The 22,336-nt window shown below is 42.7% G+C and overlaps 2 protein-coding genes across 2 annotated transcripts; one reads left to right on the top strand and one right to left on the bottom strand.

Annotated features, from left to right (window-relative positions):
• The first annotated feature begins 1,174 nt into the window (after positions 1-1,174).
• Positions 1,175-14,889, top strand: mmp30 (matrix metallopeptidase 30). The gene is made up of 20 exons (XM_080509061.1): positions 1,175-1,259; positions 1,775-2,684; positions 2,763-2,911; positions 3,039-3,164; positions 3,233-3,394; positions 3,466-3,655; positions 4,139-4,266; positions 4,351-4,510; positions 5,522-5,625; positions 5,720-5,766; positions 7,303-7,542; positions 8,785-9,032; positions 9,790-9,938; positions 11,002-11,127; positions 11,197-11,358; positions 12,249-12,417; positions 12,544-12,674; positions 13,386-13,545; positions 14,557-14,660; positions 14,751-14,889. The coding sequence occupies exons 2-20, from the start codon at positions 2,533-2,535 to the stop codon at positions 14,849-14,851; spliced, it is 2,808 nt and encodes a 935-aa protein (XP_080365187.1). The 5' UTR covers positions 1,175-1,259; positions 1,775-2,532; the 3' UTR covers positions 14,852-14,889.
• A 1,061-nt stretch (positions 14,890-15,950) lies between these two features.
• On the bottom strand, positions 15,951-21,755 carry odad3 (outer dynein arm docking complex subunit 3; the record flags this gene model as incomplete). Its single annotated transcript, XM_080509060.1, has 13 exons — positions 15,951-16,075; positions 16,147-16,234; positions 17,300-17,443; positions 17,540-17,696; positions 17,776-17,936; positions 18,367-18,510; positions 19,713-19,835; positions 19,960-20,085; positions 20,205-20,306; positions 20,403-20,576; positions 21,310-21,387; positions 21,455-21,582; positions 21,683-21,755. The coding sequence occupies 13 exons, from the start codon at positions 21,753-21,755 to the stop codon at positions 15,951-15,953; spliced, it is 1,623 nt and encodes a 540-aa protein (XP_080365186.1).
• Between the last annotated feature and the right edge of the window lie 581 nt (positions 21,756-22,336).

Below are 22,336 nucleotides of genomic sequence, written 5' to 3'. Positions count from 1 at the left end.
GCCAGAGCAGCCGCGACGCCTCGAGGCAGAACCTCCACTGCACCTCTGGAGGGGCGGCAGCTGGAATCTTTGGCAGCAGGATGTTAAGAGCTGATCCTTTAAGTCCTGGAAATGATGAGGTGTGAAGTCTGTGGGACAGCGTGGACCGATAAGACTTGGCCGAAGAATTAGTGACTGCAAACGGGGGGGTGGACTCCCACACTCCAGAGATTCATGGCGGGTGGGGAATTTAAAGGGTAACCCTCACCCTAATTTAAGGGGTATAATAATTTATTTTCTGTCTTGAATATAGGGGAGTCAGTATTTAATCTATTTATGTAACAACTATAGTTTAAGTGTTTACATTAAAATATTAAATTCCAGATTAAAGTCGGGTGGTATAGCTCATCGCTGCGATTCAAGACCGGAGTAACTTCGTGTCGTCGCTGCCCTCATGTGGAAAATCAGGAGAGTCTTTGAGCGTCTGACACAATCCAGCTGAAGCACATGAACGGATCCACATCATCTGTTGTGAATCACCAGCTGGCGGCTGCGTAAACCTCTGTTAGAGCCGTGAACCCGCTTTGGATCTGTTTTGTTTCTATCTTATTTCATTTAGTCGCAATAATGTATTTTCTATTTTCTATTTCATTCTGTACACACATTTGAACAAAACCCAAAACAAATTCACAAACAAATGAATTCTAGTGGCTGCTGTGACAAACTGCTTACAGATCATGCTTTTAAAAGGTTTGTTCAGCTCTTATAGCGTTTAAACAACACTACCATGTCTGATTTGACTGTTTTGAACCGGAGACAAGAGATGTCATCGGCCCAGTTCGGTACATGATTGGATTTATTCCAGACTCTGCATCAGAGAAAAACAGAAAACGGAGAAAGGCCCAAGCACATGAAGCAGGCTTCCAGTGGCGTTTGGCACAAGTCGGTCATTACCTCTCCCCCCGTGGTTCTGAATGGGCCTGTTCAGACACTGGCAGGAATGTATTATTGCCCAGTCATGCGTCCCTTCAAACCTTAAACTCACAAAGAAAGTGAAAGTAATCAGGAAACAAGCTCACAGTTCATCACGACTCTTCAGCCGAGCAGAACCGGAGGGAACAATCCACCGAGACGTTTCTTCTCCAGGAGCCGTCATGGAAGCTGCACTGGCTGTGAAAACGCTGCTGCTGCTGCTGGTGGTGGTGGTGGTGGTGGTGGTGGTGGGTGGAGCGACGCCCTCCACACCTCCACACAGTGAGGAAGACGTGACCAAAGCCCAGGTAAACATGTCGTATTGCTCACTGGATTCATTCCCCGGGTCCCGACAGAGGGAGGGAAGCATTTTGGTTTAGTTCTGGTTTTGTCTGAATCTGAATAAAGGGCTCACAGTGTAAACTTCAGTTAAAACAAGCTGCACGGCAGCGTTTCCTACAAACATCGAAAGCCTGGCGTGAAATAACAAATAAGAAAAAACAGATTTTATGGCCTTGGAAACAAAATCCTTGCAAGTAAATCAAAGATTTTGTGTATTTTTCTCTATCTGGATTGACAAATGTTCTACATGCATGTTACAGACTGAAAAAAGATGTATTTATCTATATATTTATTGAACCATTTGAAATGATGTAAGGTTTTCTCTTGACTGTCCAAAACCGTTATCTCTTCATTTGTTTTCATTGCATTGTCTGTATCTTTGATCTATTTTATGTAAACCTGGGAACTGTGCGCTTTTGCATCTTATTCATTGTTTGCGCACCACTTTGCTGGTGTTTCAATTGTGCTTTACAAAATAAAGGTGGAGGTCTTTTTCTGCCGAAATGAAATCCGCACGGAGAAACTCCACATCGCTTTCATTTCGAAGTTTCTGTTCGTGGGTGTGTTCAGGCAAACATTCCTCATGAGCGCAGCTGGTTGGCAAGAGGCCAAACTACTGAAAAGCTGAGAAGAAACGAAGGTAATCAGGTCAACGACCACCAGATTACAAATACCAGAGGGGATCCTGTTGTAAAAAAGTAAAAAAAAAAAAAAAAAAAGCAACAAAAAAAACCTCCTGTTTGTATATAAATGACATTAGTTGATGGCACCTCCAAACCTCAATTATTACATGCGAATATAAAGAGGGGAAAACAAAAAAACTGCCAAAAAAACAAAAAAACTGCCAAAAAATATGATTTATGCTGTGTTGTTAATGTTAATTTTCTTTTTGTAGTTGTACTCAGAAACCCTCAGGACGTGTACGACATCCCTCAGTGACATGGTCGTATACTGTTGGCTAAGTTGGCAAAGCGGTCGTCTCTCAGTCAGAAAGTTGTGGGTTTGACTCCCCGTCTCCCTCCGTCCACGCGTTGAAGTGTCCTTGAGCAAGACACCCCACCCCCAAAAAGCTGACATTGGACGTCCTGAGCGGCCGCCTCCATCTGCCAATCGATCCACGCGTGTGCCCTCGTTCTGTTCCAGGAGTACCTGTCCAGGTTCTTCTCTGACGTGGGGGTCGGCGCCCCCGACTCTGTCTGGCGCAGCTCGCTGGACTCTTTTGACAACACCCTCAGAAAAATGCAGGAGTACTTTGGTCTGGAGGCGACGGGGCAGCTGGACTCCAACACGCTGGAGGTGATGAGTCGTCCGCGCTGTGGCTTCACCGACGTGGCCCGATACAGCCACTTCGAAGGAGGGCCGAAGTGGGACAGGACGGCGATCACGTACAGGTGACGGTCCATGTTCGAGCCCCTTCGAGCGTAGAAACCGATCGAGTGTCTGTTTAATGGTTTGTTCTCACCCAACAGGGTGACGGAGTACACTCCGGACCTGCCTCGGGGTGAGGTGGATGCTTCTTTAGCCAAGGCCCTCAAGCTCTACGGCGACATCACGCCGCTGGATTTCAAGCAGATCGAGAGTGGCACCGCGGACATCATGATCAAGTTCACGAGTGGAGGTAAAAAATCACAGACTCAGCGCCTCGTCGACGCCCTGGTAGTCCCTTCAGTGCCAAACCGTTAACAGTGAAGCGAAAGCGGCGCAGTTTCTTTGGCGCGACTTTGGTTTCTTCTTCCCTCAAACAGACCATGGAGATTTTTCCCCGTTCGACGGCCCACGAGGCGTCCTGGCGCACGCTTTCTCGCCTGGGGAAGGTCACGGAGGCGACACCCACTTTGATGAAGACGAAGTCTGGACGCTGACGGCAGAAGGTGCAGGAATGGTGACCGCGTCACGTTGCTCGAACACCACGTTGACATCGCCGTCGTTGCTCCCGCAGGATCCAACCTGTTCCTGGTGGCGGCCCACGAGTTCGGCCACGCGATGGGACTCGGCCACTCCAATGTCCAGACGGCGCTGATGTTCCCCACCTACCAGTACGTGAACACTGACGGATACGAGCTGCCAGACGACGACGTCCGGGGAGTTCAGGCGCTCTACGGTGAGACTCACCCCCACAGTACAAACACAGAAGTCGAGGACATTCCTGCTGACATTCCTTTTCTATAAAAGGAGTCAGACCCACATCAGATGAGCCTTCGACCGAACAAAAACCAAAGCCAAAGCCCCCCAGGAAACCTATGGCGAAACCCCCACGTGCACCCGACCCGAGTCCAGAACCTGTTCCAGACAGATGTGACTCACGTCTGGCTTTCGACGCCGTGACCAAGATTCAGGGAAATCTGTACTTCTTCAAAGACGGGTGAGATGTCTTTTTATCCCCCGCCGTGGCCGATAGGCCCCAAAGGGTGATCTTGAAACAGTCTCCGTACGTACGTCCGTACGTCCGTACGTTCGAACGTTTCTACCTATATCTCGGCAACCCCTGGGCCCACAGTGACCAAACTTCACATGTGGATACATCTCAGAGGGGGAAGGGATACTATGGTGACCTTGATCCTCAGGTCACAGGGTCACTAAGTGCATAAAAAATACCTTTTGGGCTCTGGAGACGTATTTTGACATAGCTTATGAAGAAGACCTTTCAGATTCTACATAATTATCTACTAGGACCCATGGAACACCCTCTAGTGTACCAAGTGTGCTGCCTTAGAGCTGGCTTTGTGAGAAAATATAAAGCCCTCCAGCGGGGGATTAGCCCAGCAACGGCCTTCTTGTTTCTCGTTGGGTCAAATTGGCATCAAGGTTTGTGATTATTGTGTATTTTCCCATCTTTTCTTGTCAGATATTGCTGGAAGAGGAGCAGCTGGGCCGGAATCAGAACGAGGAAAATCGAGTCCGTCTGGGCAGGAATCAGCCGAGTCGACGCCGCTTATGAGTACAAGAGAGACAATACCGTCTTCTTCTTTCGAGGTACCAAACCGACTCGTGAGCAGTTGGAGCACAGTTGGTGAAGTCATTCAGGAACACACACTCTTCTCCAACGCTGCACCGCAGGAGACCATTACTGGGGCTTCAGAGGAAAAACTCCACTGCCGGGTTTCCCCAAACATCTCAGGCACCTCGGATTCCCTTCAACCGTCACCAAGGTGGATGCAGCGGTCCACGTGGCGTCTACGAGCCGGACCCTCTTCTTTGTGGGCTACAGATTCTGGAGGTGAGCGTTTGTTCGTCATTGTTCACTGAAGCTGCACGAAAGATCAAGTACATCAGTATTGGTTAAACGCACGTCGGTCCTATATGGAATTGGAAATCACAGTGTCTTCTCATAGTCAGTCCACACGGTTGATTCAGAAAAAAATCTTTTCCTTTTTGACTTATATAGCCGATACGAGTTGAAACATGAGAGTTGAAGAATTAAAAGAAATGATGCACTGAATGAACCAAATGGAAATTTCGTCCGGATATCCGTCTATTAAATATGCCTAACTTGAAATTAATATATGCATATTTGTCAAATCTGACTTATTTCAGACAGACAGACTTTCTGCATTGGGATTAGAAGTCAGACAAGTTGATTCACATCCTAAACATTTTTGGAGTTAATTATAGATCAAGCCCCGGGTTAAAAAAAAGACCAAGGACCTCATTTACACAACGTTTAAAATAGAAACGCCGTCGTCTTTTGGTTCAGAAGAATTTTGCTGTTTCCACAGCAACATTTTGAAAATGATGTAGTTAGCATGTTGGGCCACTAGTGGTCACCGTTTCATTTCACAAAATTCAAGTTAAATATCCTTTAAGTATATTAATAAGTATCCTTTCAAAATTGACTGATTTTAATAAGCCTGTCGTATCAATGCAGGGTTTGGATCGATGCTTTGAATGCAAACAATCTTGTATACAAGATGGTACCTGTTGTGTTTGTGTAAAACTGGATACGGGAGTTATCAAGGATTCATGGGATCAATCAATCAATCAATATTTCTTTCTTTCTAAAGCTCTTTACAACACTCAACGTGACCAAAGTGCTTTCCAATAAAAACAGACACTATATTAACAAAAGCAAAATCAAATCAAATCAAAATAAAATAAGACAAATATAAAAATGTCACCATTTCCCTGTGTATTAAAAGCCAGGCTGAATAAATAGCTTTAGGGATGACGATAGTAATCTGGTCAGCGCTGCCAACAAACGTCCGTCCATGTCTTGTTTTTTAACTCTCAGCTACAACGAAAGACGAGGCAAAATGGATCGCGGGTATCCAAAGTTCATCCAGAGAGAGCTGCCTGGCGCCGGTTACAAAGTGGACGCTGCGTTCGAGAACAGAGGTGAGGCCGCCGTCGCCGGTCCGACGGCCTGTGGTCGAGTCGCGCTCTTGTTCCCGCACGGCGTCAATGAAACACTTGAACTTCCTCCCTTCAGGGTACCTGTACTTCTCACACGGAGCCCTGCAGACCGAGTACCACTACGCAGGAAGACGAGCGCTTCGCACCTTGTTCAACTACAGATGGATGGACTGCTGAGAACAAAGCCAGGAGCCAAATGAAAGTCCATGAACGCGTCAAGCTGGACGATAGAGGACAATGTTTTATAGTTGATAGTCGCCGTAACAACAGTCCAGCTCGGTCGTCAATGTACTCGTCATTATTTAGCCGCTATAGCATGTCGTTCTCTGTCTGTGTGGTTTCTTCGAGAAAAGAAGTTAACATCATTTTCAAAACGCTGCTGTGTCAACACAAACTTTTTCTTTAAACAAAAGTAACGCAGTTTCACTTGAAACGGCCTCATTTCATAATTTCCTTTATTTACCGTACTCAGGAGAGCCACGTTCAGATTAATAATCTCTTTTTACAAGTGTGTCAAAAATCCAACTGACACACGTCAGCCGATCTCAAGCTTTTTAGAATTCAAAGTGAATGAATGATTGAATGAATGGTTTATTTCGGTTGCAGCTATAGTTTCAGTGCAAAAGTTGAATTTTGTGCATTGAGTTCATGATGCTTTTAAGTTCACGCTCACACGTTTTTTATATAGCCGAAGTAGATCAAGACAGAAGCCAAGGCTTTTTTTTGCCTGTCCATTAAATAAAACCCATAAAATTAGCCAGGGCACCAGTGATACGAGATTTTTTTTTTTAATGGAAAAACTAAAGATAACTGATTTTTTTTTTTTTTTTTTTAAATACATAACAAAATTAATACAAGATAAAAACAAAACAAAAGTAAGAGAAATAGTCTTTTATTGGAACTGTTAGTTATTTTACTTTTTTTACCAACAAAATACAATAACTTGGAAAATCGTAAAATCTGGTAAATTTCTATCAAATCTGAGTAACGGGGGAAATCATTCATGCAAATAATAATCACTGCAGAAAATTAACAAGGTTTTCCACAGCTTTTACTCGTGTTTAAAAGAAAAGGTCCTGGGTTTTTTTTTAAGAAAGATGGTTTTACTAGTTAAAACACTGGGTCCATCTGTATTACAAACCTCTTTAAAAGCTTGTATTACATCAACAGTGTGTTTGGTTGGATTTCAGTAAAGCTTGAAATGCAAACCCGCACAGAAAAAGTCATTAAGAGGGACTAACATGACAAACCCATAGGTGGCAGTAATGAGAAGCATAAATCCATCCGAGCCAATCAGAATCCAGAAAATGCCTTTTGAGTTAAAAACGGCTGAAGTGGCTGTAAAAAGTTCAGTAAACTGGACCGACAAGAGAAGATCAGTGAAATCCACATCTTGAATGTTGATTTTCGTACGAAGCTCCTCCCCGGCCTGTGATTGGCCGCTGCGTTTCATCACTAGATTGAGCACGAGGAGCGATGCTTGGTTCAGGACAACAGCGAAATACTGAACAGCCCCGAGGTCAAATCAAGCAAAGCAAAAGCGCTTCTGTTCTAATGTTGTCGTCAGAATCGTGTTATTGCAGATCTGACATTTCAGCCTGAGCTCTTCCAACCTGTCCAGACGCTCACAGGAATGTGTTTATCGCGCCGCCTGTGTAGCTTTATACGCTGAAGCCAAACAAATCAGGAAACAAGCTCACAGTTCATCACGACTCTTCGGCCGAGAGGAACCGGAGAGAACAACCCAACCGAGACTTCCTCTGTTCTGATCGAGAACTGGGAACCGTCATGGCAGCTGCGCTAGTTCTAAGAGCGCTGGTGGCGGCGGTGGTGGCGGTGGAGCTGGGTGGAGCGGCGCCGACCCCCCCACACAGCGAGGAAGAGGTGACCAAAGCTCAGGTAAACATCATCTTCCGTCCACATTGTTGAATTGGTCGCTGGGTTTGGACATTTGGGGATTTGAAGCCTTGGAAACAAAAAGTGGTTGAGAAGTTTTCCGCAAGGTGTGCAAGCAGAACGAATGTCGGGTGTTTCAGAGACGCCGAGGGTCTTACACCTTCGAGGTTGCCAGTTTTCGCTCGGTTTTGAGTTTAACTTTGCAATTGCAGACGTGTTCTTGGGTAGAGAAGCGTCAAACTCCTACGAAAACATCCCAATGAGTCAGGAGGAGTAAAATGCGTGAATGTGGCATCCATGCATGCGACACTCTTAACGCAAAGTTGTACAAGCTAATAGACCTTCAAACCCTCTTCTGAGGGTTAAATGTTCTAACATCACTCGACATGTCTTCTTGTCGCCGGAGGCTCCCGGCCTCTCCAGTAGGACTCATCTGGCACTGGGAGTTTTCCGTCAATCATTGAGCTGAAGCTTCGTATCAAGACGGAACGACACGACGTGACGGTGCCTGCAAAGCATGAATACGCCTTCACTTGTTCTGATCCTCTTCAGGAGTTCACAGGAAAATTGTTTTGCTGGAGGCAAAGATCAACCAATGGAAGAGTTTAGATCAGGGGTGTCAAACCAGAACCAGCCCGCCAGAGCATCTAATCCAGCCCACCATGTGATTTTTTATTTATTTTTTTTTAAGTATAAATATGAAAACTGACAGAGGCTGATCTAAAAACACTAGATCGGCAAAAATGACATTCAAAACCGCCCTCGGTCAGAATTTATTAATGCGTCTGTGGAGGTCACCTTTCACAATAAAGGTGTCCAATTGATCTGAAATGATGCTTTAGACACGTAAACTCAAAGAAAATGTCCAGATGATGACAACTTGTTTTAATCCTGAATAAAAATACAATATCCAGATACAGGTGACTGAGGGTTTTTGGGGGTTTTTTTTGCAAATATAATAATATCTGATTTCCTTTAATATGTAAATTTCAGAATAGAAGGGCAAATTCTTGCAGTTACAAAGGGATCAAAAGAAAGAAAGACTTTAACATTTGTCCATATCTGCAGTTTAATATGTGACGTTTGACTTGTTGGGCCCCCCAGAGGTCAGGTTAGGGTGGATGTGGCCCCTCAACTGAAATGAGCTTGACACCCCTGGTTTAGATGTTTCGATGGTCGTAGATGGAAGGTTGGATGGATTGTCAGTTACAGGGTTCAACCAACACGTCGCCTCTTGTTTTCCAGGAGTACCTGTCCAGGTTCTTCTCTGACGTGGGGGTCAGCGCCCCCAACTCGGTCTGGCGCAGCTCCCTGGACTCTTTCGAGGACACCCTCAAGACCATGCAGGACTTCTTTGGTCTGGAGGCGACGGGCCAGCTGGACTCCGGCACGCTGGAGGTGATGAGTCGCCCGCGATGCGGCTTCACCGACGTGACCAGCTACAGCCACTTCGACGGGAGACCGAAGTGGACCAAGAAAATCATCACTTATCGGTAACACAGCTAACAAAAAAAACAAAAACAAAAAAAAAGTAGTGGTTGCTTTTTTCAAGTTCATTCAAGTTCATTCATGTTTTTATTATTGTTAAAAAAAGACATTTTTAAATACATTACAGTCATTCCAACGTGCTTTTAGAGAGAAAATAGAAAAGCCCAACATATCCACATGAGCAAAGTGCTGTACATTGAAATAAAAATATAAGAGGCAACATAAAAAACATTAAAGCAATAAAAACAATCAGATGGTAAAACAATAAACAAAACATAAAAAGTTAAAACAATAAAAAAAACAAAAATGAAGGCACTAAAACCAGAGCAGAGTCTCACGCTGAGGTAAAAGCCAGAGAATAAAAATGGGTTTTAAGACGAGTTTTAAAAAGTGAGGGGGCTTGTCTAACAGGGAGGGAGTGGGGGGGGGGGGGGGGGCATTCCAGAGGTGAGGACCGGCAATGGAAAAGGCTCTTTCCCCTCTGAGCTTCCGTTTGGACCTCGGTACCAGGAGCGTATGGATAAAGAAGCTCAGAGAGGTATGGCAGCGCGAGACCATTTAGAGATTTAAAAACAAATAAAAGAATTTTCAAACGGACTCTGAAAAGCCCAGCAGCAGCGTTCTGCACCAACGGGAGGCGGGCGAGGGACGACTGGCTGACTAATCACAGCGGTCCAATATATTTTCCAACTGCCGTGAGATTAAACCAGCCTGAGCAACAATACACATGTTGATTCCCCCCCCCCCCCCCCCCCCCGACAGGGTGACGCAATACACTCCAGACTTGAGCCGGAGGGACGTGGACGAGACTCTGGCCAAGGCGCTCAAGCTGTACAGCGACGTCACTCCTCTGCGGTTCCGGCAGATCGAGAGCGGCATCGCCGACATGATGATCAAGTTCAACGGCAGAGGTAGCGGCTGCTTCTATAGCGCTTTGGCGAAAAACACAACAAAATTTAAAAAAATCCCTCTGGATCTCCAGCAAACCATCAACTTTACTCATGAATGTGACGCAACCTGGAAACCACTGATTTAACAACCAAACTTTATCAATATACGACCGAGGCACTGATGTAATATAACTTCTATTCTATTCAAGAGCTGGGAATTTGAATTTTTATTTAGTTTTACTTCCAATGTCGAGATTCCTCTGTGAATCCATGAGTGAATTGAGTCAATGGAAGCGGATGGAAAAAATGTTAAAGGCAAAAGTTTAAAAAGAAATAAGAATGTACGACCAATGAAAGGTTTCCTGTGTAATTTCAGAGGAAGTGGAAGTCAAACGTGGAAATCTGGGAGGCGGTCACTCTAATACCTCCTTAACCACAAGAAAGAGCTGGGCTCCCGTGAAAGCCTAATTTGACAAATTTAGGGGGAGCTCTAAAAACACTGGCAATTTTCGCATATATATTTATATTTTCTATGGGTTAAGCTTCATCGGGTTCCTGAAATAAATAATAGTAATAAAATTATGTCAATGTTGTGAGTTTATTCGCTCATCAGGCCTACAGTAGGCTAGGCCTACTATTTCCGAAAATCTCTTCTATGCAACCGCTGCGTCTCCCGTCGTGAGTCACGACGCGCGCATGTAAAAAAAATGTGTTGGCAAGTTGCCAAACACATACTCACGCATACCTATTCTACAAACTTGAGAGGTCTGATCGGAAAATAGGGCTCCCCCGAAAGCCACGTTGTAATTTGAACCCTGGAAACATCCAAATGTTTCTGTTTTTGATTTCATATCTTGAGTACATTTGAATTAAAACCTTATTTTCTGGACTATAAACTATAGATCAATATGGGAAAATGATTAAATGTGCGTCAGAAAACATAAAAAGTGCAGCAGGAAGTGTGTTACAAAGGTGTGAGGGAGAAAAGTAGAGAAAACAGTAGAACAAAAATAAAAATGTCCTCAACTATCTGTGTCACTGCTCAGATTTAACCTTTCCCTTCGCTCTGCTCTTCTAAATTGAGACCATGGAGATTTTGCTCCATTCGACGGATTGGGCCGCGTCCTGGCGCACGCTTTCTCCCCCGGACAAGGGATGGGCGGCGACGCCCACTTTGATGAAGACGAAGTCTGGACGCTCTCGGGACAAGGTGCGGACACCGAATAGGAATCGATGGGGTCGAACGCCGAGGTTGACGTCGCCGTCGTTGCTCCCGCAGGAGCCAACCTGTTCCTGGTGGCGGCCCACGAGTTCGGCCACGCGATGGGACTCGGTCACTCCAAGGTCCGGACGGCGCTGATGTTCCCCACCTACCAGTTCGTGAACACCGACGGATACGTGCTGCCAGACGACGACGTCCGGGGCGTCCAGGCGCTCTACGGTGAGGAGGCGCGCGGTTTCACTGGTTTTAACGGGCGACGTCACGTCACACCTGGCAGAATCAGTGACCTCTTTTAAATCTTTCCTAAAATCTCAATTCTATAGACTTTATTCAATTGAAGCCTACCTTTTGTTTTAACTTGTTTTTTCATTCCATTGATCTATTTTTACTCAAAATTATACCACATTAATGTTATATATGTTCTCTCCCTTTAGCCGCCTCGGCCTGTGGTGTTTTGTCACCTGTAGTTTTTGTCTGTATTTTCTGTATTTTTCATTTATGAGATCTTGTCTCACTTTTTTCCTTTGTGGTTTCACTGCATTTATTATTATTATTATTATTATTATTATTATTATTATTATTATTATTATTATTATTACTGTTATTATTATTATTACTACTATTATTATTATTATTACTATTATTATTATTATTATTATTATTATTATTACTATTATTATTAAAAATAATATTACTATTATTATTATTATTATTACTGTTATTATTATTGTTATTATTATTATTACTATTATTATTAATATTACTATTATTATTATTATTATTATTGTTATTATTATTATTATTATTATTATTATTATTATTATTACTATTATTATTACTGTTATTATTATTATTACTATTATTATTATTATTATTACTACTATTAATATTATTACTATTACTATTCTTATTCTTATTCTTATTATTCTTATTATTATTATTACTATTACTATCATTATTATTATTTTTATTATTATTATTATTATTTTTATTATTATTATTATTATTATTATTATTATTATTATTATTATTATTATTATTATTATTAGTATTATTATAGAGACGTTCCTGCAGAGCCTCATCTTTATTCTCATTATTTTCTCCTGAAGGAGTCGGATCCACCACAGACCAGGAAACAGCGGCTCCTAAACCGGATCCACCGAATCCCCCCGATACACCCGATCCCACGTCAGAACCCGGTCCAGACAGATGTGACGCACGTCTGGCCTTCGACGCGGCGACCACGGTTCAAGGAAATCTGTACTTCTTCAAAGACGGGTGAGACGTCTTTCTCGCGCCGTTGATCAAAACGAATCAGTCTGAGGCGGCTGCAGCTGTAGTTTAGTGTTCACGTCTGCATGTTCACGAGGTTTTGTGTTTTTGTTTTTTTTTACATTTCGTCAGATATGTCTGGAGGAGGAGCAGCTCCTGGGACGGAATCGACGTGAAGCCGATTCAGTCCGTCTGGGCAGGAATCAGCAAAGTGGACGCTGCTTATGAGTTCAAGTCAGACAACACTGTCTTTTTATTTCAAGGTACCAAAAATAAAGCCCTGAAATACGGAGGCGGAATTATTAAATTGAATGAAATACAGTTTAAATTTGATTGTAATACAAACCAGTAGATTTCAAATTAGACCGTCCAGATTCAGCTTTAAAGAATTCTGATTCACTTCCTCCCGGCACAAGATTTATTCCACTGTCAATGTTCATGGCCATATGTGTGATTTCAAAAGCCAACAACAGCACCCCCTGCTGGCCTGGCATGCTGACTACATTGTTTTCCAAACGATTTTGACAAAGAAAACATTGTGTTTTCACTTGAAACACAGTGAAGGCCTCGGTGTAGAAACTCTCATTGATACTCTCACTCAGACTTTGTACACTATTGACTAATTATTGACAATTTTTTTTTAAATTCATTCACCAAAAGCACGTGACCGTTGATTTTCAAGACATTTTGGTTCACTGCACCAGGCACAAGACACGTTTCTACTATACAGTCCATCTTAACTAGAAGACAAAGAAGATCCCAAAACCCATCGTTTGTATTTTTTACTTGCCATTGTAGTAATGAACTGTACTCACACACGGAGGTATTCATAAGTCCAGCTGATGTACAAGACATGATTATGTTGGTTTTTACTTTAAATCTCCTTATTCCGGCCCCGATACCAATTAATCTACTCAATATAAGCCTCAATGACTGCTGAAGAACTGAAGATTCCTGAAACTCTGCCCCCACAGGGGATCAGTACTGGGGCTTCACAGGAAACACTTCGCTGCCTGGTTACCCCAAACACATCCGTGAGCTCGGCTTCCCTTCAACCATCGACAAGGTGGACGCCGCCGTCCACGTGTCCTTCACAAGCCGGACCCTCTTCTTTGTGGACAACCGATACTGGAGGTGAGTGTTATGAACTGTAAAGGTCAGAAAATCAACCAAGGAGGTGAAACGGGTGAGTTTACGTGTCATTTTCCAAGTGCAAATGGAAAAATTCATTGTTTCTCTGATAATGAGTTGACCAGCATGAGAAAGAAAGACAGTTTAAAGGAGCTTCGAAGTATTTTTAGTGTAATGTTTACTATGTAAAAACAGTACTCAACATGAAAACAGCATTATTTTCAGGGTTTCTGCCCCTAAATGACCTCATTTTCAAAACACTGCCCTAAAAATGTGAAACTTTTGTGAAATGAAAATACAAAGACGATGTGTTTTCCATTAAGTAATTAATTCAATTGTAGTAAATTGTATTACATTTTATGTAATTTAATATTGTTTAAATTAAATTAAATTAAATTAAATTAAATTAAATTAAATTAAATTAAATTAAATTAAATTAAATTAAATTAAATTAAATTAAATTAAATTAAATTAAATTAAATTAAATTAAATTAAGTTTAGTTTAGTTTAGTTTAGTTTAGTTTAGTTTAGTTTAGTTTACTTTGATTTGATTTGATTTGATTTGATTTGATTTAATCAACTATAAAAAAAATAAAATACAAGACAAACAAAAATTATTCCTGAATGAAAGCAAGCAGGAAGTAGATTAACTTCTATTCTGTCTCTTTATCTCAAATAATCATTTTCCATTCAAAATTAAGAGCAAACAGCAACTGTCAAACAAACAAAATGTCTATGAGGTCCGAGCGTCCAACATAGCCACTCCCACTTGTATTTAATATTTAATTAATACAAAATATAAACCCACTTTGACTCTCCCACAGTATTTCGATTTAAAAAAGATCTTCTAATCTATAGTGTGTGTTTTACAACCTACTGAGTCCTTGTGTCTGGATTGTTCCGTAACTGGAACTGCTGTGAAAAAAAAGTGTGAAAACTCCCAACGAAGGCTTTTAAACTCAGTAGTTTTATTTTGCCACCTTGTTAATGAAAACCTGGACGTTCCACTTCCAGCTACAACGACCGGCGGGGCCAAATGGACGCCGGCTTCCCCAAGTTCATCCACACCGACCTCCCCGGCATCGGGTTCAGAGTGGACGCCGCCTTTGAGAACAGAGGTGAGGGAGGTTTGGTGTGACGTCACACGCTTTGTCTTGTTGCCATGGTGACGACACTCACTCCTTCCTTCCTTCCTTCCTTCCTTCCAGGGTACCTCTACTTCTCGTTTGGATCCAGTCAGACTGAGTACCACTACGTACGCCGGAGAGCCATTCGCACCCTCTCCAACTACGAGTGGATGGACTGTTAATAACTGACACCACGCACACACACACACACACACACACACACACACACACACACACACACACACACACACACACACACACACACACACACACACACACACACACACACACGAAAATCATACCGTTTTCAGCTTGATCTGGAGTGTCCAGAATTATTTACCTGCCAATATTTTGCTCGTTAGAGAACGACCGGTTGACCCTGTCGTCAAACGCATTTTAAAAGGTTCAGGGACGAGACAAATAGATAAATAAATGCTTTTGTTCTCATTATTCATGTAGAAGCTGAATCAAAACACAGTATATAAAAAAACGGTGTATGTGCAAGGCTGGAGCTACAATTGAAGAGGTTCAGACCTTGGTGGTTTTTCAAATCTGTTTGTAATAAAAGATCAATAAAAAAACTATGTTTTCGAACTGCGTGGTTTTCTGGGTAGTTCCACCAGGTTACGACAGGAGGCGCTGCAACCGCACAAGGAAGGCAAAGTAAACGACCAACGAAGAAGAAGAAGACAAACAGCTGAAACGTATGAGAGGTAAGCAGCTGTGAATATTGTCTTTCACTTCCACACTAGTTTAGGTCGGATCTTTTGTGAACATTATTCAGACGATTAAAAGTCAGAGATGAAGGAGAGACAGAGAGAGAGAGAGAGAGAGAGAGAGAGAGACAAAGTATTTGTGTTCTTGTCGAAAAAATATATCAGTGGGTCAAATGAATTCAGACAAACAAGCTTTCATCTTTAAGGAGAAGGATTTCTTTTATTTTTAATGTTTTTTTTAATGTCAGGAGAGACGGATGAAAGTGCAGAAGAAAGACGACGACGAGAGAAAGGAAGAGGACAGAATCGATGAGATAAGATAGCTAGATAGAACCAGCAGATGGCGGTAATGCAACTTTATGGATACAAACTGAAGAAGAAGCAGAAGAAGATGAAGACATTAAAAAAAAATTACAAAGACATCAAAGCACAGGTTTAAAGTGAGACGACGACATGCTGAGATTCAGGAGGACGAAAATTCGAGACATTAAAAAGAATTTCGCTTTCACATGAATCAGTGGATCTAAATGGAACAGAACGACTTCGTCTGCTTGCGAAGCGTCGCTCAAACGTTTCCCTTCTTCTTCTTCCAGGTCTTCTTCTTGGGGTTCGTGTCGACGATCAGCTGAGACTGACGCTTCAGGGCGTCTCGCGAGACGACGCCGGCCTCGTCGTCGTCGCGCTCGTCCTCTGCGGCGAGACAAAGAGGGACTTTAGACCAAACGAAGGCTCCGCGGTCGGACGGCGGCGGCTCGACTCACCGTCGTCGAACAGTTCCTGCGTTTGATCCCCGGGCAGTTTGATTCTGGTGTTGTACTCTGGGAGTTTCCCCTCCATCTTGACCAGGAACTGCAGCGTGAAGCAGCATCATGGAGACCCACAAAGACAATAAAAGAGGTTTTGTTTTTTTATTAATCTGTTGAAAAATAGGGGTCATGATTAAAACAATTATGGCACAACCTTTTATGACCTCACTGTTTTGTTTTGTTTTGTTTTGTCGTGGCTTTTCTCTAATGTCAAACGATCCACAGTTTAACGGCTTCTATTTCAACACCTTTACCTTTTCGTTTCAGAAAAATTCAGCGTTCCCACGGCAACGCGTTGAAAACGACGTCCCTTTACGCGGCAACACAAGAAACAAGGTGGTCTTCCTGTTGGGCCACTAGTGGGCGCTATTCATCGTAATGATGCTACACGCAGTGAACCGTACCTTATGAACATTACCGAGCAGTGACGCCGGTAACGAGTTAATTAGTAACGCGTTACCGGCAGGAAGCCCCGCCCCTTTTTTGGAGTTGTTTTTTTTCTTTTCTTCGCAGAACCAGTTGTCATTTTGATGCTGGGACCGAGGGGGGGGGGGGGTGTCTGTTGTCGGCAGCTGCTGAAAGCAACTAAAAAGTTACTTGTACTCTAATTATATTTATTTATTTGTTTATTTGTTTGTTTATATGTGAATGTGTTTATTGCTGATTTATTTATTTATTTATTTATTATTAATTAATTTATTTATTTATTTATTTGTTTACTTATATATGTATTTATTTATTGCTTATTTACACATTTATTTATTTATGTATTTATTATTAATTAATGGATTTATTCATTTACTTATTTATTCATTCATTTATTGGTTTCTATGTACGTGTTTTACCAACTTTTCACAAAAACTATAAACCTCAATTACATGAAAAAATATTCAATGGGAACCAACAGAACATCATTAAACCTAAACATATGCATTTTACCGCCCGTTTTAGTTTAAGTATGTTTTTTTTGTTTGTTTGTTTGTTTGTTTTTAACGATGTTTCATCCTTCACCCGTTGCCGTGACGACAAGGAACGTAAACCTTCTGCTTGAGACGGCGCAGGGGTGAAATAAAAAGCGGGGCGACGTCCCGCGGAGAGTTCTCCTCACCGCCTCCTCCTCCATCTCCTTCATGACGGCCGCCACGTCCGTCTCCTGAAGCTCCGCCCTCATCGCCCGCAGCTTCTCCTCGCACCGCCTCGTCAGCTCCACCACAAACTCCTCCGAGTCGGGAGGAGCGTCCACGTCTCCGCTCTGGAAGGTGATCATCAATAGATCCGTTTTTTTGTTTTTTTAAGATTTTAGACGACGCTAACTTTGACGACGGAGCGCGACGGCGGCGGTTCTCACCACCGACACGTGTCGCAGCTTGTCGGCCAGGTGCTCCACCCCGGCCCGGGCGGCGCCCAGCGTCTTCGCCAGCCAGTCCCGGTGCTCCTTGGCGGGTTTGCGCTTCTGCCGCTGGGCCTCCAGCCGCCGCTCGCACTCCTCCAGCGCCCGCCGGCCGCTGGTCCGACAAGATGGCCGCCGGTGAGAAGCAAAGTTCGCGTTTGACGACCCCGTCCGCCCGACTCGCCGTCGCTCACCTGCAGAGTTTGGCCTCGCCGGAATACTTCATGTCGTCCAGGCGTCGGCCCAGGAGCTGCTTCTGCTCCTTCAGCTGCAGCACGACTCCCTCGTTCTCCACCTTCACCTCCTCCAGGTGTCGGTACGTGTCCTTCTGAGAAGCAAATCGCCCCACAATCTCCTACGGGGTGACACACAATGGAGTGGAGAAAATTGTGAAAATACACACATAGTATGGTATGTCGGTGGTGGCTGGCCAATAGAGGTATAAAACATCATACTGTGCAATTATTCAATTTTAATCCATCCCATTTCTCATCCTGCTCTTTTATTTATCATGCATATGCACCTTATATTAAATGTTTGACTGTTTGCACTACTTTTTAAAATATTTTTAAATAGGGTTTTTTTTTAAATGCCCTTTTTACCGGTTGCTAAGCAACGACATTTCGTTGCCAGTTCCTCACTGTGTGATGTACTGTGCAATGACAATAAAGAAAGTCTAAGTCTAAGTCTACACAAAATTTTATTTATTTATTTTTTAAATCACATATTGCAGCCGTTTCTCTCACACGGTTTTATTTATTTTTTTGTTTTCTTCACATGCACACCTGCATATTTGTGGCTCCCGTTGCCTCTTTGATGCTCCTGTAGACGTCTTCAAAGGTGGAAATGGCTTTCTCCTCCTCCTCCGCCGTCCTGGTGGTGCTGCGCTGGGCCTCGCTGCTCACGTCATCCGGCTGCATCACCGTTCTCTGAGCCTGCAGACGAGAACGGCTAACAAATCACGACTCCAGAGGATGAATCCATGAATGGATCGGCTCCGACACACTATGGAGTGGCGAAAATTGTGAAAATACACACATAGTTGTTGTTGTTTTTTAAACTGTAGGTGGTGGCTGGCCAATAGAGGGCGCCAGACATGAAGATAACAATCTCTGACTCTGATCATTAACTCTGTCACATAATTTACTGTTTGAAAAGAGATATTTGTCTGAAAAGCGGCAGGTCAAGTTCAACTTTATCAACTATAGTTATTTTTGAATGCACACAAACAGAAATGTGTTCAGAATTTAGCAAATGTGCCCAGGTTTGTTAGAGTTTATAAATGTATGTATATATATTTTGCACTTCTTCTTTTTTAGGTTTATTTCAAAGCATTGTAAAATGCTTTGAAAGACGTATTGATGTGTTGTTTGAAAATATAACTGATATACCTTTTGTTTTCCCTAAACAGACTCATTTCATATAAATCAGCCCCAAAAAACATAAAAGGGACTAATGAACCTTCTGCTTGTATTTGTTTACATTTATGTTAATAAAAACAATAAAAACAAAGTGCTCTTTATTCACTAGCTGTTTAAAAGAACTATAATGTTTCACCACTAGAGGGCTCTCTGTTCACAAGCTATTTAAAAAAAACTACCATGTTTCACCACGAGGGGGCTTTCTATCCACTATTTTTTTTAAAGTACAACAGTTTTCACCACTAGGGGGCTCTCTATTCATGAGCTGTTAAAAAGAAATATAATGTTTCACCACTAGGGGGCTCTCTGTTCACTCACTGTTTAAAAAACTACCATGTTTCACCAGTGGGGGGCTTTCTGTACACTAGTTTTTTAATAGTATAATAGTTTTCACCACTAGGGGGCTCTATCCACTAGTTTCTTTTTAAAGTACAATATTTTTCACCACTAGGGGGCTCTCTATTCACGAGATGTTTAAAAGAACTAGAATGTTTCACCACTAGGGGCTTTCTTTCACTAGTTTTTTAATAGTATAATAGTTTTCACCACTAGGGGGCTCTCTATCCACTAGTTTTTTAAAGTACAATAGTTTTCACCACTAGGGGGCTCTCTCAACCTAACTAACACTGGCTGAAATCTAATAATAGCGACGAGACCTAATGAATTTACCACCAGCCTTCGCTGAACACAGACATGGACATGCGTCTCACCCGCCGGTCGTTCCTCTCGGCCTCGGCTCTGCACTGTTCGAAGTCCCTCCGGTAGCTCGCGATGATTCGCTCTCTCTCCTTCCGCTCCCGGTGGAGCTGCTCCTCCAGCTGCTGTAGCTCCGCCTGTAGGTGGAGCAACAAGACACAGAGACGCCGGGCGAACCGAACGAGGGTTGAAGACGAACACCGTGACGCTTCTCGCTACGAATCCGCCGGTGACCGTGAACGTCGTGAGGCTGCAGTTCACCTTGTAATCTTCTTTATCCGCCTTTGCGTTCCTGTGAATGAGCTGCATGCTTTGAAGTTCCCCCGCGTGCTTCAGGATCTCCTCGTTCAGGCCGTCCAGCTGGCCCTGGAACGTCAGACTCTCATCCTGGAGGGGGAAGACGACGACGTTCCAAGGCGTTAGAGGATTCTGTGTCCTGGAAGACATTCGACCGGCCCGGCGAAACGAGTCGTCGCTCGTCGGTCACAAACTGAACAAACGCAAACCTGCAGGTGGCTTTTGATTTTCAGGTAGTTGGCCATGATGTTCTCACTCTCTTTGCACTTCAGCTGGGTTTTCTCCAGCTTGTTCTCGAGCGTCCGCCGCCTCTGAGATCAAACCAGCAGTTTCACAAACCTTCGGTAAACATTAACGAGTATTTCCAGTGTTGCCATTTGCAGTGAGGAGACGAGTGAAGCACGTGCCATGGCGTGGTCCTCGTCTTTCCCGGGACAAACCGCGCCGGCCTCCGATTTCTGCCGCTTGTGTTCGACCGTCAGCTCCTCCAGGTGGCGCCGGTGCGTCCTGGTGGCGTGCTTCAGGGCGTTGAGCTGCTTCGAATCGGACAGACTCTTCTCTTGTAGTGTTGTCAGGACCTTCTGAACGTGTGAGACACAAAACTGGCTCAGCTACCATTGCCAGTATAGAAAATATATATATGTGTGTAGAAAATATCTGTATATATATATATATATATATATGTGTATGTGTGTTGTCTTTTTATAGATTGAATGAGTGGATGAAGGGTTTGTTTTGGTGACAGATACGGTGCAAAAGTAAAATTTTCGGTTTCCCTTTAAAAAAAAAAAAACATAAGAGAAGAAAGAAGAAGAGAGAAACTAAAACCTACTCAATATTTTTTCTTCTTAATCATTTCTGATTTCAATCATTTTTCATTCTAAACATTAATTCAATTTCAATGTTTATTTTGAAACACAGCAGAGATTTTCACCATTATAAATCTGTCACCATGTCTATTCCTAAATATGACCTACATATATATAAGACACGCAATCCTCTTAAATTGTAAATATTTTCTCTAAATTAAAAAAAATAAAAAAAATAACTTTGAATACCAGTGGGAAGACTTTGATTTTTCACTTGAAATAATATTTCTAACATTTTCTCATGCATGAATCTCCAATTGTTTGCCTTGTTGTTGGCCTTTGCATCAATATAAATAAATAAATATCCCTAACTTCTGTGAGTTGTGTATTTCTAACCCAGCGATTTCAACGTGAATCAAAAATAATCAGAAAAGGAACTTAAATCTTTCCTACTTTGTGTGATGAGTAAACATTTATTTGTTCTAATAGTTTCATTACATCTCACCTCCTCTGACTTGTTGCGGAAGCCACACTTCTCCAAGGCTCTGCTGCCAAAAGCTGCTCTGATTATTCGCTCGTCGCCCTGAACACGAAAAACACCAAAACTTGGTTAACGCCCACGAGCAACGACGACCCGCTGGGATTCTCACCGAAGCATCACGGGCATCAGCCAGCTCCTTGTACAGCCTCTTGTTGTTCTGCCTCAGCTGGCGGAGGGAATCGCTGTTCCTCTCGATGACCGACTGGGAGCTCTCATAATGCGCGCTTCTGTCTCCCTCTGGTGGACAGAGTCGAGCATTGCATCAACAATTACAGCCACTCGTCCCGAGTCTGTTTAAATTCGTTCCTGTGGATCGTCAAGCCCCAGTGAGACTCACCGATGAGCTGGATTTTCCTCTGGAGCTCGGTTATCTGGTCGTACAGGGAAGGTTTGAACCTGGAGGAAGCCATCGTCGCCGATTTTCGGAGGAAAAATGCTTTGGCGTGCCGTTTCTGCCTGGACCCTGAGTTGTTGCTTAGCAACGTGTCAACACGGCCCAGTTTCCGGTGAGAGTTCGCGTCATTCATTTATTATTCAGTATGTAAAAATCATCATTTAATTAGCTTAAAATGTCACATTCACAAATGCAGATTTTGAGAACGTAAACCCAAATTTTGTTAAGTTTTTATTGAATTTAAAGGACAAATGTTGCTGCTCTACGGAAGCGTATTGCATTCACATGAAAAAATACAAATCGACTGTTTTTTCTGAATTAATGACATAATTATCTCAGAATTATGAGCTAAAATAAATTATTAAAAAAGTATTGGCTTCATTTTTCTGAATTTATGGGATACTGTTTTCTGAAAAAATATAAAATTGGCTTTGTTTTTCTGAATTTATGAGATATTGTTTTCTGGAAAAAAATGTAAATTGTCTTTTTGTCTGAATTTATGAGATGCTGTTTTCTGAATTTTTTTTTTAAAGAATCGGCTCTATTCTTATAAAAATAAAATTTTACAAATGTTGTTTTAAGAGTGGGCTTAGATAA

Source organism: Blennius ocellaris (assembly GCF_963422515.1).
Source record: "Blennius ocellaris genome assembly, chromosome: 14".
In the NCBI taxonomy this organism is placed as follows: Eukaryota; Metazoa; Chordata; class Actinopteri; order Blenniiformes; family Blenniidae; genus Blennius; species Blennius ocellaris.
The sequence above is the reverse complement of the archived record's forward strand: the minus strand, read 5'-3'. Positions and strand labels throughout refer to the sequence as shown.